Here is a 15758-nt window from a genome sequence, read left to right as displayed (position 1 = left end):
CTAAACAAAAGGTGCGTTAGCTTGCCAAACAGCTGTCCTTTATTATAAAACTCTTACCTAGAGCTATTTTAGATACTGTGTGTGATAAGAGCGGTTTCCTAATCTATAACAACAATCTGTGTGTGCGTGTGAGAAACATTACGCTTGGCTTCTTCCTCGGCTGTGACTATGAGGTGAGAACCGGTTCAGCAGATTCTATCGCTTCTCAGGGTAATAACACGTATATGATTCAAAGAGAAAGCATGATCGTGCTATACAATCTAAAAGCTCTATACAGATGCCCGGGATGAAGAAATACAGCATCACGGTGGTCAAATTTGATTGGCTGGCTTTGGGCTTGTTCCAGAGTCTTACAGCCGTACGTGTTCACATTTTAAAGCCGACCTCTGTGAGGCTGATACTGATAAAGATCATCTCAACTCTTATCTAAACCTGCTTCAATTCCAACAACACACTTCCTAGAATAAACTCAATGATATTCCCTTCTATCCATCCATTTTCTGTGCTGCTTATCTTACACAGAAGCACAGGGAATCTGGAGACCATTCCTGGCTCTGGACGGGTTGCCAGTCCATCTCAGGGCACACACACACACAAACACACACACTACAGACAATTTAGAGATGTCAATCCAGGGAGAACATGTAAACTCCACACACACGGGGTGGAGGCGGGACTCGAACCCTCCGGTGCGAGGCGAATGTGCTGAAATATGATTTGCAGAAAACAATCAGACTTTAATGCAGAAAGATATAGCAGGAGTATTGTTCATGCTTAGCGTAGACCTATAGAACAACATGCCATATGGAAGATTGAGTCATGCAGCTGCTAAGCTTTAACAGAGACGACTGATGTTGCGGCTTCATATATAGCTTATGAAGCTCTATGAGCTTTCTAGGCAGTTTTATTAATCAAATACTTCCAGACTGACATGCACACTTTCCTTCAGTTCCCTCATCCTCCACTCAGTGCACATGGTAAAATATGGCGCCACGTGTTTTGTGTCACCACTTGGGTCCGATAAAAGAAATATTAGCTGAAGCATCGGTGACTTTCGGCAAAGCAGAACGGCTTAATCTCGTCTGGCGCTCACGGCGACCGATACAGATCTATTTCACCCCCTATCTTCACCGAGCTGAAAGAAGATTTAATTTCACACGCTCTGGGTCCAAAGTGAAGCTGTCTCACCTCTTAACCCTTTAACAAAAAGGGTAACTCTATTCCACATGGAAACTATAAGAATTATATACATTATTTAGATATGCACAACAATCATTTGGTGAATTCGTGCTAAACCTTTTTTGCAGAGATCAGTACATGCGTATAGAAGAACAAGAGATATTTCTGATGACAGATTTCTCATCTTTATCCAACAAAACTCTTTGGAACATTTATGCCCCGCCCCTAGAGGCAGGTCTTGCTCTAGAGTAGCAGCTCGTTAGCATGAAATGTTGGGTGTGTTTCAATCAGTTATATAGCGAATTCATCACGTACGCAAGTGTGGGCGCTGGTAAGAATCCTGACTCGCTATCAGTCACTGTACAAACCCAAATATAACAAATATTGAAGTTTTTAAGTGATATTTAAGTGACATTAGTTTGCTTAATCATGCAGGTTTCTGTCCCGGTCCTTCATGCAGGATAGTAAGCCTATGTGCCAATATCATTTTTTTTAAAAAGTGCAAGCAAAAAAAAACTAAACTGAACTAAACTGAAAGTGTATGGTCGTGTCTCTACTGGCGCTTTATTGAACATGAAAAAATAACCGTTTCAAAAAATGTCCTTCAACCAGAACGTCTTTTTGAGTGTGCTGAAAACATCTCTGTGAACATCGACTAAAGAGGTGATTTCAATCCTAGGCACATTCTATTCATCACTTATTTATGTGCACGTGCACACACACGAGCACATACACACACACACAGACGCACACAGACATGCGCACGCACACACACATGCGCGCACACACATACATGCGTGCACGCACACACATATACACACAAAAACGTATATACGCAGACACATACACACACATCGCCCCTCACCGGCACCCTGACTCGCACACAGATACCAACACCACCCCACCCCCACCACACTCTCACACACATACGCAGGTGCATACGCACACACACACACGCATACACACACACACAGATCCCAACACAGCCCAGCACCCTCCATCCCAGCCATCCTTCCAAAACACATACAATGTGCACACACACACATACATCCACACTCTCCACCCCAGCCCCCCTTCCAAAACACACACACACACATATATACACACACACACACACACACACACACACACACATATACACACACATACACACACACACACACATATATACATATATATATATATATAAAAAAAACCCCACCCCACTCGACTCACTCACATACAAGCATACACACACTCGCACGTATACACATGCATACATACGCAGGTGTACACACCCACACACAAACACACACGCACATCTGCCGTCAGGACGATCCACCAGCAGGGGGAGGGGCTTCATATTGTTGATACATAAAATAAAGCCACGAGTCTTTTTGTTTAAATCAGCTTAGCTGAATGAGATGCCCCCTGTGCAAACTGGACACTTTAATAAGAGGAGGCATCACAGTGTGTATCAAGTGGCTTCCTCACCAATGCCATTTCCCACAAGCCTTTGCTTTTACGTTTGTGTTTAGCTGAATGATGTATCCCGCGTCTCCTGACCGCCTGAAACGCGCCTCGCTCTGGCGGCTCCTCGTACACGGTGCGCACTTACAGAGGAGGAGAAACAGTGGAATGTGGTGCAGTATATTGTATATGGAATGCGTGATGGAGGGAGGGTGCAGCTCACGAGCTGCGTGTGAGGATTTTTTTTATTTTTTTTGGTCGATTCCCTTCCCCCGCTCCCTTTTTTCTCACCATAAATAACCATATGAACCCCCTATTCATCAGTCGAGGGTGCGGAGTCATTTCCATAGGTCAGTGCCCCGGCCCCTTCCCCCGTCCTGGCCATTATTGCCCGTCTTTTGTGTGTGACAGATGTGGGTTCGGATGTGGGGAATCAGATGCAAGAATCCATCCCATCCACCCCCACACGGAATTACCGGACCGCTGCAACGCTCTTTGTGCTGGCTCCATAGTAAACTCCCTCGTGGGTCGCACTGGCGATTTGTGCGGGCTCCTGCGTATGCGCCGTATCTCCGAGATGCGAGCCATCGCCAACAAGTCACGACTGTTCACTTCTGATCCCAGCTTCTGCCTGTGCGCTGGGGTCACGATTGTTTGCTTACATAAACACAGAGGATGCGTGCAGAAAGATGAGCTTTTCCCAGGGAGCTATCTTCTTATGGTCACGACAAAAGAAGATCTTATTTACTTAGGGAAAGCAGAGTGGAGACGAGGGTCTAGCGTGAACCACCGAGCTGCAATCACAACATGATGAAAACAACCTGATAGATACAGAGCATCTGAGGTCTGATCTTTAATCTAGCGCCGTTCGATCGTGATGAGAAAGCGATCTGACTCTGAATCGACTGTCTGCTACTCTGGACATGTACTAGCTCAACCGAAGGACAGAGCTGCAGCTACGTGCTGAAAGTATGAAGCTTGTGAAGTATCCAATCCTCTAATCTAATCTCCGATGGGTTTCTGAGCTTTCCAGCACACATGGCACAGGTTTGCTTACACTCCCAGAAATGCCTATCAACCCCCCAACCCCGCCTGTTTAGCCCTGACTAATCGCTGCACGAGTTTTTCCCAAAAAACAATCGACATGTACCTCAGATAACCTTCTGGCTTCCCGGTTCATATAAACATATGTCTAATGAGAACTCAAAAAATTACCAGCAGGCCTGATCCTGAACTACTCGGCTATGAGCTCCAGCTGAACTTTCACTTTCGCTTATAACAACAGAGTAAAAAAAACTAAACGTGAACCAGCGAATCTTGTTTTGCCAAACCGCAATCAATGACAACAATTTGCATGAACTTGTCGAGCTTTTCAGAGCTGCAGCAATCCACCTTAGATGAAAATCTCACACGGGAGAGAACAGTGATCCATATCTCGTTGGTCAGAAAGGAAAAAAAAAAACAATTTAGCGCTAACCACATCGTTTACCTTTACCTCAGGATTTCAGAATGTAGATCGATTTCAGTAGGGATGAGTGTCATCTAATGATGTAAAACTACAGAAAAGGTAAGTTGTGTTAGGAGTACACGAGGAGATCTTAACAACAAAGAGGACAATCCAACATGCTAGTGAAACTGACCGAAGTCTAATAAATCAATCAATTCACAAACCAATAATAAATTTATCTACCAAGTCTGAACGTTATTTGTTGCTGATTTTGTATTTCCTCGAGGTTTAATTAACATGGCAACATTTAAGGTGGAATAACAATAGTCAACGTGGCAACATTTAAGGTGGAATTTCTGACTTCCCTCTGATTTATGTGTCAAAATGTGTCTTTTTTGTGGAAAACCGCTTGACTTCTTCTACCTAGGAAGACACGTGTAATTACTTTCTACACACGGGAACGGAAGACTGGCTGTGACGACATCGCACGGCACGTCTCGGCCGGGATCCGCATTAAATTTGCGATAATTCTGAAAATCATGAAATCCCGAAGAGACTGTTCTTGGAGTTTAATGAAGCGCTTGTTTGTTAGCGTGTAGCTACACGTGTTCTGGCACGGATTCCAGACATCCGTCCTGGCAGGGAAAAGATTCCAGCTGACAAATACACAGTAAACTTGTGCTTCGTTATTAAAACACTTTACCGTCGTAAGGAAAACGTATTACAGAACGCGTTGGGAGGAAAATGTCTCAGGTTTTTTTTTTTCCTATCCCTTGAGCAGAAAGCCTTCAGCTCTCGAGCTCTCTTGGACCTTTCATACGCTGTAATGAAATCTGCTGCGTTCGTTATTTCCCTGCATTAAATAAATGAAATGCTCTCTATTATACATATTTCTCCACCAGCAAGCCTTATAGAAAGGAACACAACAGCAACACCGTGGTTCCCAAACTGTACTGACGTCTCAAGAAAGAGAAAAACTCCGGAAAGTCAGAGAGACGTTTACGATCGGATCAGACGCCATCTCTGATATCTCTATACTGGTCAAAAGGTGTGAAAAGAGCGTCATAGAGAAACACCTCAAGAAGTCGTTCACAGTTTCTAAGCAGTTCTCATCTTTTGGCTAATCGTTACGCTAGGTTCACACATACAGCGAGATTTATTTTCAAGGAGAGCAGATGTGATCAGAGAGTAGTTTAACTTGGAGCCACTTGACACAGTGACAACTAATGAGAGTGAAGACTGTAGAGTGCATGACAAGTTGGAGAGAAATCAGAGGAATAGTGGACAGTTGTAGCTCAAGTGGTTAAGGCTTTGTGGTCAGAAGGTCAGAGCTAAAGCTCTTAACCATCTCTGGTCCAGGAGTGCTGCATCATGGCTGACCCTGTGCTCTGCCCCCAACTTCCAATATGCATTGAAAGAATTTCAATGTGCTGTAACGTGAAACAATAATAAAGGCTTCTTCGTAACATTGCGAGGTTGTAGTAGACGAGTTTTCCTGTTCAACACACATGTTTATTAAGTCCGTCTTGTACGTGACCGCCTGTCAAGAGCTTTTGGGACGGTTCCCTGCTGGACCATCAGAGGGTGCTTCGTAGTTTGCTGTATCGTTTGTTATTCCTGACATGAGCTGTGCCACGCCCTTCCCATTGTTCCGTTTTCCAACCATGTCACCTGTTCCCTACTGAATCTAATGCTTTGCCCTATGTATATCAGTCTGTTGTATCAGTCATTGTCTGGTTCCTCATGTTGTAGTTATGTTTGTTTTCCAAGTTGTATTCATTTTGTTTTGTGTAAATCTTGTGTTATTTTTACGTTTGTTAATTGAAGTCATGCTTTTCCTGGTCCTGCATCCGAGTCTAACTCGCTGTCAGCGGTGACTGATACCCAAAATATCGGGTTCGATCCCCGCTTCGGGCGGTGTCTCCTGTCACCCGAACGTTGCAATACCTTTTTCAGGACACGTAAAATAAATATTGGTGTATTACAGGCGTTTATGTTGTAGAATAAGATGTGAAAAGATATCTTGAGCTCGTGTTAACCGTGGCCCTAACAAAATTCAGGAATTTAACCAAAAAGCCATTTTAAAAAACCTTCGAGATGGAGCAGAGAAGCCAACTCATTTCCATATCTTATAAGCTTATGGATCGTTCCTGCAGTGCTCTATAAGGCTTAATAAACCCGCTAGAACAAGATTTAGGATTTTCCCTGAAATCAGAGACAATCAAAACAATAACTACTTCAGGTTTTATAGATATTCCTTAACGTCTCGTTCCTCTTTGAAAAACGTGAAGTTGTGAGCAACAGGCTAGTAATAATAATGGAGTGTGAGGTCCGGTGCAGGCCATAGCTACGACTGGACATCGGTAAAGCTGTGGTATGGAAAGCAGGTGAAACGCTGCCAGCCAGGATGACGCTGTGATCCTCTGGGTACTTTTCCATCCGCTTCACCAAGGTCAGTATTTCGTGGCATGCCTCTGCACACGTACGTCTCTCTGCACCTCGTTTAATGAAAACGGCTGCCTGAGAAAAGCTTGGGGGGGGGGGGGTATGCCATGTTCGTTCTCTTTGAGTATATCGTCCAGGACACTTTCAAAAAATAAAAAATCATCAGATACACAGAGCTGAGTGCATCAACCTGACAGGCTAATGAGCCCTGAGAGAGGAAAGCAGCAATAAGAGTCACGCAGCACCTTCCACTAAATACTCACCACGCGCTGCTAAATGCTTCCAAGCCCGAGACCCCTCCTTTGTTTTTATTTTTATTTTTAAACATCCTCCTGAGCTCACAGGAAATCGTAAAGCTGCCGTTTGTGCTTTCTGAACGGAGAAACCTGTTTTCTTTGCTGGAGCCAGCTCTGAAAAGAGACCAAAGGAAAAGATATTTCCTTTTAAAGCTGCTGAACAAATAATGCAATAATCCAAACTGTGTTACCGTCAAAGACATAAATGTATTCAATTGCGTTTTCTCTCTCTCTCCTTCTCTCTCTCTCTCTCTTTCTCTCTTTCTCTCGCTCTCGCACACTTCCAAACTACCAGCTCAGCGCTTGTGTGTATTTTTCATGCCACCATGTCAACTGTGTAAACTGCAATCTGGAGTTGGCGCCAATCCAGAGACACGAGCCATTAATCACAGTGTTGTCTCTTGTCTCCGAAACCGCAGACACCACAGTCTGGGCGTAGTCTGCATATCGCAAGCCGTGACGAAGCGTTCTCAAACAGGTACGACTCATCTGTGTACCGAGATGGAAATGTGATAGCGGGGTGAGGGAGAGCTTTGAGACGCCTATGTCTGGGCCTCAAACATACATACAGGAAACGTGTTCCTTCTGCGTAACCCCTGGTGAACATGTGTACATGCAACGGAAGGGGTGATTAATAATAATAATAATAAGAAGAAGAAGAAAAACAACGGCTCTTAGATCTATGCTTTAATGACGTGGCTTGGAAGCACGAGGGCTTTCTACACAGGAAACAGGCACTTAACCCGGTTCACTTTAGCGTCCAGTGAACCAATCGACCGCAAGGAATGCTGTGTAGAAAATGCTTTGGGGAAAGTCGTTAAAGCTCCCTGAGTTCATTCTAAGCATACAGTGTTATAATGGGATGGGGATTAGTAACTGTAAAAAAACAACTATGATCCTCCGTCGGTGCCGACTGAGAAGGTATTTAAAGCACAATAGAGAGCGGTGTCGAGAATGACAAAAGGACACAATATCCAATCCGTCGTCGATGTCATCCGTCGCTCAAGCGCTCGATAAACGCCAGGAAGCCAGAACGCGCTCGTTCAGGGTTTTTCCGCAGCTGAAAGTAGAAAAGATCGACTCGGGAGGTTTTAACGCCGAGAGATTTCCAACAGCTCGACGTGTACGCATCAAACTCCCGTCCTCGAAACGACAGCTAGAAATGATCACAATGCGCCCAGCGTGACGGCTGCCGTGACCTTCGTCTTCCTCGCATGCACGATGGATTTAAAAGGTATTTCTTAGCAGGAAGCCGGGGCGTCGTAGTCAAAAGATCTCTAACATTATTGCGTGCGAGTACAAAAAGTTTGTACGCCAGGAAACAAAGATGTTTTATTGACGTTCGGATTTCACGGAGGTTTCGTCATAATCACATGTAACTAAAATGACCAACTGCTCCAAAGTGTGTGTTACATAACTATTCTCCAGCATCTGCTTTAATAATAACGACCTCTAACACCTCTGTATCATGTGGGATTCACAAAAAAAAACATAAAAATACATCCATATCTATACATGTACTTTCTGTTGCATTTTCTAAATTATATTACCGACGGCGACTTAATTGTAAAACAGACTCCCTGAAATATTTACACGAGTTTGAGACTTTTTTATTATTATCTGTTTTAGCCTTTTTTTCCTGTGATGATGTTGCAAGCTCGAGCAGCATGGACTCCACACGTCTGCACAAAGATCTTTATGATCGGTTTTAGATCGAACGCATCCGAGTTATCCTAGAGAAGAGACGATCTGAGTTTTTGTACAAAACATTATCAGACAGGCAGACAGACATACTTTATTGATCCCATGAGAGGAATTCTTGTGTTACAGCAGCTTAGTCAGTGGCAAGATACGGCACATACAAAAATATAACATTTAAAATGATTTATAAATAAAATAAAATTTATACAAATTTTTATTTTATATCTGTTGTATCTGGTTTCTAACTAAGCTGCTATAACACAAGAATTCGTCTCATGGTATTAATAAAGTATGTCTGTGTGTGTGTGTGTTCCAAAAAAATTCATTAGAAATACACGTTATCGGTAACATTAGTGATTATAATTTTTAAAGAACTGCTTTTTATAAAACTAGAGTATATTTTTTTTATTTGAGTGAGGTTTGTTCATGTCAGTGTGTACAGTTAAGAGTCCTAATTGTTGCTGTAAACCCTTATCTATTTGATATTACTGACAACAATAATAATAATAATAATAATAATAATAATAATAATAATAATAACAATAATAATAACACCGTCCTAGTGTAGTGATAAAGTGCCAGATTTTGGAAAACAACTCTTCCTCCTGCCATCTCTCCTCCTCTTTCAGACCATCACAATCTTGTCGTGCTGTCTCAACTAATCACCGCTATTGAATTCAACCATAACCGGCACCAGCGCAACCTTCCGGAGTAAGTGTGGTCCCTTAAGCCGTAACAACACCTCACTCGAGGTCATCAAAATGCTTCGGATTCCTGTGTCGGAAAAGATGAGAAAACTGCTGCGTCTCCGGCGCTCGAGACCGATCCGGAGACCTTTCTTAGGGCCTCATTGCGAACGCTGGCTCACGCGGTGCTCCCCGGTGTGTGTGGATAGGAGAGCGGCATACATCCTCAGCAGGACACAAAGCTGTATGCCTCAAGCTAATGTGTTCAGCTGTTGAAGCATTAACACACGCTCACACGCCCTTTTAAAGCGCTGCGTTTATTCCGGTAAAATAAAATAAAACGAGGAGCTTTAAACTTTGTCTTCTGGCATGTGAGGTTCATTTCTAGTCTGTTAATAAACAACACGTCTGCACAGGAAAGTCAAGGGCAGAGAGGTTTTTCCCCCCTCTCAGACACACACACACACAATAAATATCAGCTCAATAATAACACCGTTACTAGTTCAGCCAAAGCTCTGACTCCAACAAGATCAATGTTTCTGTAGTTTAATCAGATTTTCAGAGTGCTACAAAAATAATCTGCTGTTACAAATAAGCCAGGTGCTAATTTTAACGCTAACGGGTCGCTCTGTGAATGATGAGCCTAACGAAAACTGCACAAACAAGCTAACTGCAGACATTACACACTTGCACCGATAGAGAAAAGCGCTTTCCTTGGTTTTCCTTTTCTGACGCAAAAAACTAATCGCGAGTTACGCTTCAATCAGGAAATGCTGAAACAAGCGCCGATAAAGTTTCATAATTGATGTGTGTCAAAGTCGTACCCTTCTGAGCCACTACAACTATAACGCAAGTAGCTTGCACCGATTCCTCCGCTGAATCAATCTAGTTGCTGTGGCTCGATAGTTAAAAGTTTCAGGAGGCAGTGTGTTCAATTTCTGTTCTTCTCCTTCACCCTTAGCTCAGGGGTGTGCAGCGTTTCGAGCGATCGTAGCGCATTATACCGTGTAAGATATTCACTGCTGTTTACAATTAACTCAGTAAATCACTGTAACATCTACCTTACAGCTAGTCCAGTTCATATAGATTTTTGCAACCAGGAAGTGATCACCTGCCTGGATTCCTCCATCCAAAAAACATCTTTTGGATTGTTGTAGAAAATCAGCTCTGAGTCAACAAAGGTTTATGAGACATTTCGTTCAACATCAACGCAATCAAACACAACACTCCTGAACGTTAAAGCCTAAATACAACCGACAAAGCTACGGTTATAAAGGCTATAAATGGTCTACATCATGCACGGTGCTTCGCCTTTTAATTCTTTCCGTCTATTTAAAAAACACACTCCCGGATAAATATGAAATGCGAAACGATTTCTTGTTTGTTCGATTTGTCAAACGGTCAGATCAGCAACTTTAGACTTTCCTAAACACCTTCCCTTGCTGATGCGGCTAAAACTTTTTCAACCGACACCCTGAAAGCTACGTTTGGCCCATAAACCTCGGTGATGAACAGTTCACGCTCTCCAGAGGTTTTGAGAATCATAATTGGAAAGTGCATCTTCTATAAAAAAAATTTTCAATAGCCTATATCTCGGCTCGCTCCTCCGATACTTGTGAAGTGTAAATTTAGTGTTACAGCTGTAACAGCGTGTTCTTTCGCTCTGTACTGGAACACCTCAACCCATGAGTGAAATTATATCTCGCTTATCACTGAATAAAACAACGGCTGTACTACCTGTGCTTTCGAGCTCCCGAGGGAGTTGAAGAATCATTTTCTTATAAATGATATGAGAATTGTTTGATTGTACAAATGAAAACGAATCGTGTTTTAAAAACACGTCCTGCTTTGTCGGTTTAATAACACCACCTCATACAGAGCGTCTGTGTGTGTGTTCGGATATATATAATCGCTGTAGCATTTCTTTACCATGCGTGTCTAAAACCTGCCGTGTACAAAGAGGAAAATACAAGGAACGTGTGTCTCACTCGTGTATCGCAGTATGAAATAATGACTTCACAAAAACGCATGCTGTTACTTAACATGTCGTATTTGCACACGGTTTATAAATCCTATTTCCTGCATACAAAGACAAATTGTACCAGCAAACCAGCTGCTAAATTGTGTTAAAACAGCCGTACCAAGGGTTCTGTGCCCTCTGTGTGTAAGATAAAATCAGGGCACAATCGCAGCATTGATGTGCATGACCACTCAGACTGAACACGATATTAGGGAAGAAAAAAATATGTATAAATCAACAGTGCTGAAAATCAGAAAGGAGGACAAACCAAATCTGATTGGCATCAAGAGTGAGCGCCGGCATGGATCAGTATCGTATCAATCAATCGATCGATTTTTTTTTTTTCCTGTCTCATCTGACCCATAGTTATTTTCTTTTAATGGGGTGGACGTGTGATGATGAAGCACAGAGCGATCGACGGGGCTCGTGTTAAAGCCTGTTGGATATCACATGCAGAAATCTGGATCAGCTCAGGAAACATGTCAGATTGATCTGATCAGGATTTAACAATTTACGTGAATACTGATCCTGATACTCATGATCAGACCAATCTGACAAACGCATCCACAGACGTATTTTAGAGCAAACTGACCCTGAATCCATATCCATATATATATATATATATATATATATATATATATATATATATATATATATATATATATATATATATATATATATAAATAAAATATATATCCTTATATGAATTACGGACATTTTTATAGCGTGGACTGACGTCTCACAGACCTGAGTGCAGGACACAACATGCTGGACATCACACTTCACATAAACATCAATTACAGACATGTAACCTCAGATACTGAAAATTCAGTACCTAAAAAAGAAGGTGCTGAATAGCAGTTTCATTACAATGCTGATAAACAGCATAAAATCTGCCATTTCTTTATAAAGTGTGCACTTTTAATCATCCTAAACATCATCAATGAACTTGTTTTCGCCAAACAAACGTAGTTAACGTTTATGGGATGATATTGATCAACAATATAAGCTGGACAATATGATATATTTATTAAACAAACGATATATTTATCAAAAGTAAAGCTTGTGCACTACTAAAAGGCTGAATGTTAACAACGACCGCTTTTCCTTCAGAGACAGCTCAGTGAGTGAATAGGGGGAATCCTTAAGGTTTAGCTAGCACCGTCCACCTATATAAAATGTTAATTATTACTATTAATGATTTATTTTTTTTGGTATTAATGGTGTATTTGGGTAAAACTGGTGAAGTTAGGGGTGTAAGTTGTGTGTCTGTGTGTCCCGGTAAGTTTTGGTAGCTAACAGGTAGCACGGCTATAAACACGAGCCAATTAACGGTTAACTCGGCAGAGCAAACGGCTTAGCTCGCTACTAAACCCGCTATACAGCCTGGTTATAACTAGTTTATAACTTCTCGCTTGCGTACAAACGCCTAACTAGATAATAAAAGTAACTTAGGCGAGGTGGCCAGAAAAGCTAACTAGAAAAGACCAAAAAAAAAAAAAAAAACTCAGCGGGTTAGCACAGCTAAGCTAACTGTAGTAACGCTGTTAGGGGCTGCGGTGCGAGTTGTCTGGTTGCTGAGTAATTCACGTTTTAATAGTAGTAACTCGCTTGTTATCAAGAAATAAGTTAGGGTTTAAGACCAAACAGCTAGTTAAATGTATCTGGCTGTAGACTGTGCATGACTTGGCACGAAAATGTACCTATAAACACTCTTAAGGGGTTTGTGAATCACAATGTCGCCTACCAAGTAGAAAGGCAAACACAAACAGGACAGGTTATTAGGATTCACACATCAGGACCCACACCAAGAATAACTAGAAGTAAACGTAGTTTTATTTGTTTTCATTTATTTATTAAAACAGATCGATCAATTTTATTAAAGGATGATTTATAGTGGTGTGTGTGTGTGTGTGTGTGTTACATCGCGTGAAGATGTAGAAAAAGGCACTCAGCGAAAACACGCCTGAGTGTCCGGTCTTTGCCTGCTTTTCTTTTCTCTCTCTCTCTCTCTCTCTCTTTCTATCTCTCTCCCTAACCTGATTTCTCTCCACCAGGCACAGACCCAGACCCAGACACAGGCACAGACACATTCCCCCCCTCCCCAAAACAATAAACATTCCTGTGGAAAGCACGGCTCTTTCTCTCTCTGACCTGCGCCATCTTTGAAAAGAGTCTCCGGGTCCGCACAGCTTCGCTCCTCCAAACAAAGAGCAACACACACGGCGGCTTCCGCCACACAACTTCCACCGAGAAACGGGAAATAAATAACACAGCAACACACACACACACACACACACACACACAGACACATCGGCGTCTTACCTTCAGATTGGTGGATCCAAGCGTTAAAGAACAGAAGGAGGAAAGCGAGACAACACGGTATTGCATCCATCCTCGAATCTCACTTTACTCTACACTGACTGCTGGATGTCTTTCTCTCTCTCTCGCTCCCCTTCATACACACACACACTCACACACACTCTCACACACACGCACGCACACATGCATATATATACACACACTCAACTTCTCCAGCTCAGTGTTATAGAGGATTGAAGCACGTGTGATTGGCTGGGAGCGCCACTCCCCGCCCAGACACACGGAAAACACACACACACACACACTCTCTCTCTCTCTCTCTCTCTCTCTCTCTTTTCCGCCTCTGCTCACGATCAATGTGGTCTAGTCAGAGTGACGAAATTTTACACACAATTAAAGTTATTTTCATGACTGACTGCAAGTCTGTCTCTCTCTCTCTCTTTTTTTTTTAATTTAAAACTATTCCTACCTAAAACATATCTTTTATAATCTTGTTCTCAAACTTTTTCATGCACCCAGGAACCCCAGCAATGCATGTGGATTTCATAAATACTTATGTACATGCATTGCTGGTAATATTTCATAGTTTCAGGCTCATTATATAAAAGTGTACTGTATCATTTTTTCATTTTTCTGATGAACTGTTTTATCCAGGTCAGGGTCACGGTGGCTCAGGAACCTATCCCTGGAACGTATACACTATATACACAAAAGTCTGCCTTTACATGCACATGAATGTAATACGGCGGTGGCCCGCCCTTTGCAGCTATAACAGCTTCAACTCTTTTGGAAGGCTTTCCGAAAGGTTTAGGAGTGTGTTTCTGGGAATTTTTGACCGTTCCTCTAGAAGCACATTTGTGAGGTCAGGCACTGATGTTGGATGAGGAGGTCTGGCTCGCAGTCTCCGCTGTAATTCATCCCAAAGGTGTTCTATCAGGCTGAGGTCAGGACTCTGTGAAGTTCCTCCACACCGAACTCTCTCATTCATGTCTTTATGGACCTTGCTTTGTGCACTGGCTACGCAGTCATTTCGGAACAGGAAGGGGTCATCCCCAAACTGTTCCCACAAAGTTGGGAGCATAAAATTGTCCAAAATGTCTTGGTATGAAGCTGGAGCATTAAGAGTTCCTTTCACTGGGACTAAGGGGCCGAGCCCAACCCCTGAAAAACAACACCTGAATTCAATGATTTGTTGGGGTGTCCCAAAACTTATGACAATATAGTGTACGTTCACACCTACAGTGATTTTATCATTGCAAGTTGCCAGACACTCTATTATGACGTCTTTAGTAATAGTTCCTATGAATGGTCGCCATAGTAATAACATTTATCAGTGGGTGGAGTAACTAGCATTTAAAACACATTTTCTTGCCACTAAAATGAAACATTCTGGAGAAAGATTTTGCATTTCTACCGTTTCTAAAAATATATATATATATTTTTATGTAGAAACGGTAGAAATATATATATATATATAATATTGTAAGAGATCAAGAAGAGTCAGTGTGTGCTCTTTGTGACATATCACATGTGTTCTACTGTCTTCACTCCCACTGATAGTCTCTGCATCACACGTAATGTAAAACTTTTCTCAGGAAAAAAAGTTGGACACACCCATATTTCGGTCACAGACGGTCACTCATATTACCAGAAGTTGCTTATTGAAAACAAATGGTCTGCAGTTGCTTTGTCGCTGTATGTTTGAATGTAGCAGAACACTGAGCGTGAGCCAGGAATACGACCTGGGAACGGGATTGTGGGATAGAATGGTACCCAGTCATTCATTTTAGCATTATCACTCCAAATCAAGTCTAATTTTGTGAAGGTTAGAGGAAACCAGAAAACCAGGAAGAACACAGAGCACAAACTCTGGACAGACAGTAAACCGAGACGGCAACATGACCCACTGTACCATCATACCGCCTACCTACATTAATATTTCCACTGTATACAGACTTTTTTTTCCCCATAAATAGAGATGTGGTAGTTTAATGGTTAATGTATTGGGCCACTGATTGGATGGTTGGGAGTTTGAATCCCAGGTCCACCAAGCTGCCACTGCTGGGCCCCTGAGTAAGACCCTTAACTCTCAATTGCTCAGTTATGAGATAAACTGTAAGGTGCTCTGGATAAGGCTGAATGCTGTAGATTAGTTTACTGCTGAACATTCCACCAACAATTTAATTTATTTGTATAACACTTTTAACAATGGA

General features: G+C 42.2%; 1 protein-coding gene across 1 annotated transcript in view; it reads right to left on the bottom strand.

Moving 5' to 3' along the window:
- The window catches only part of tgfbr1b (transforming growth factor, beta receptor 1 b), an 82986-nt gene extending 69218 nt beyond the window's left edge, over positions 1 to 13768 (bottom strand). The window contains exon 1 of the mRNA XM_058385737.1: positions 13549 to 13768. Within this exon, the coding sequence (XP_058241720.1) occupies positions 13549 to 13618 (70 nt within the window). The 5' untranslated portion in view covers positions 13619 to 13768. The remainder of the gene's footprint in view (positions 1 to 13548) is intronic.
- Positions 13769 to 15758: the final 1990 nt, after the last annotated feature.

Source organism: Hemibagrus wyckioides, linkage group LG01 (assembly GCF_019097595.1).
Source record: "Hemibagrus wyckioides isolate EC202008001 linkage group LG01, SWU_Hwy_1.0, whole genome shotgun sequence".
NCBI classification, from domain to species: Eukaryota; Metazoa; Chordata; class Actinopteri; order Siluriformes; family Bagridae; genus Hemibagrus; species Hemibagrus wyckioides.
This window is presented reverse-complemented; position numbering and strand designations above follow the sequence as displayed.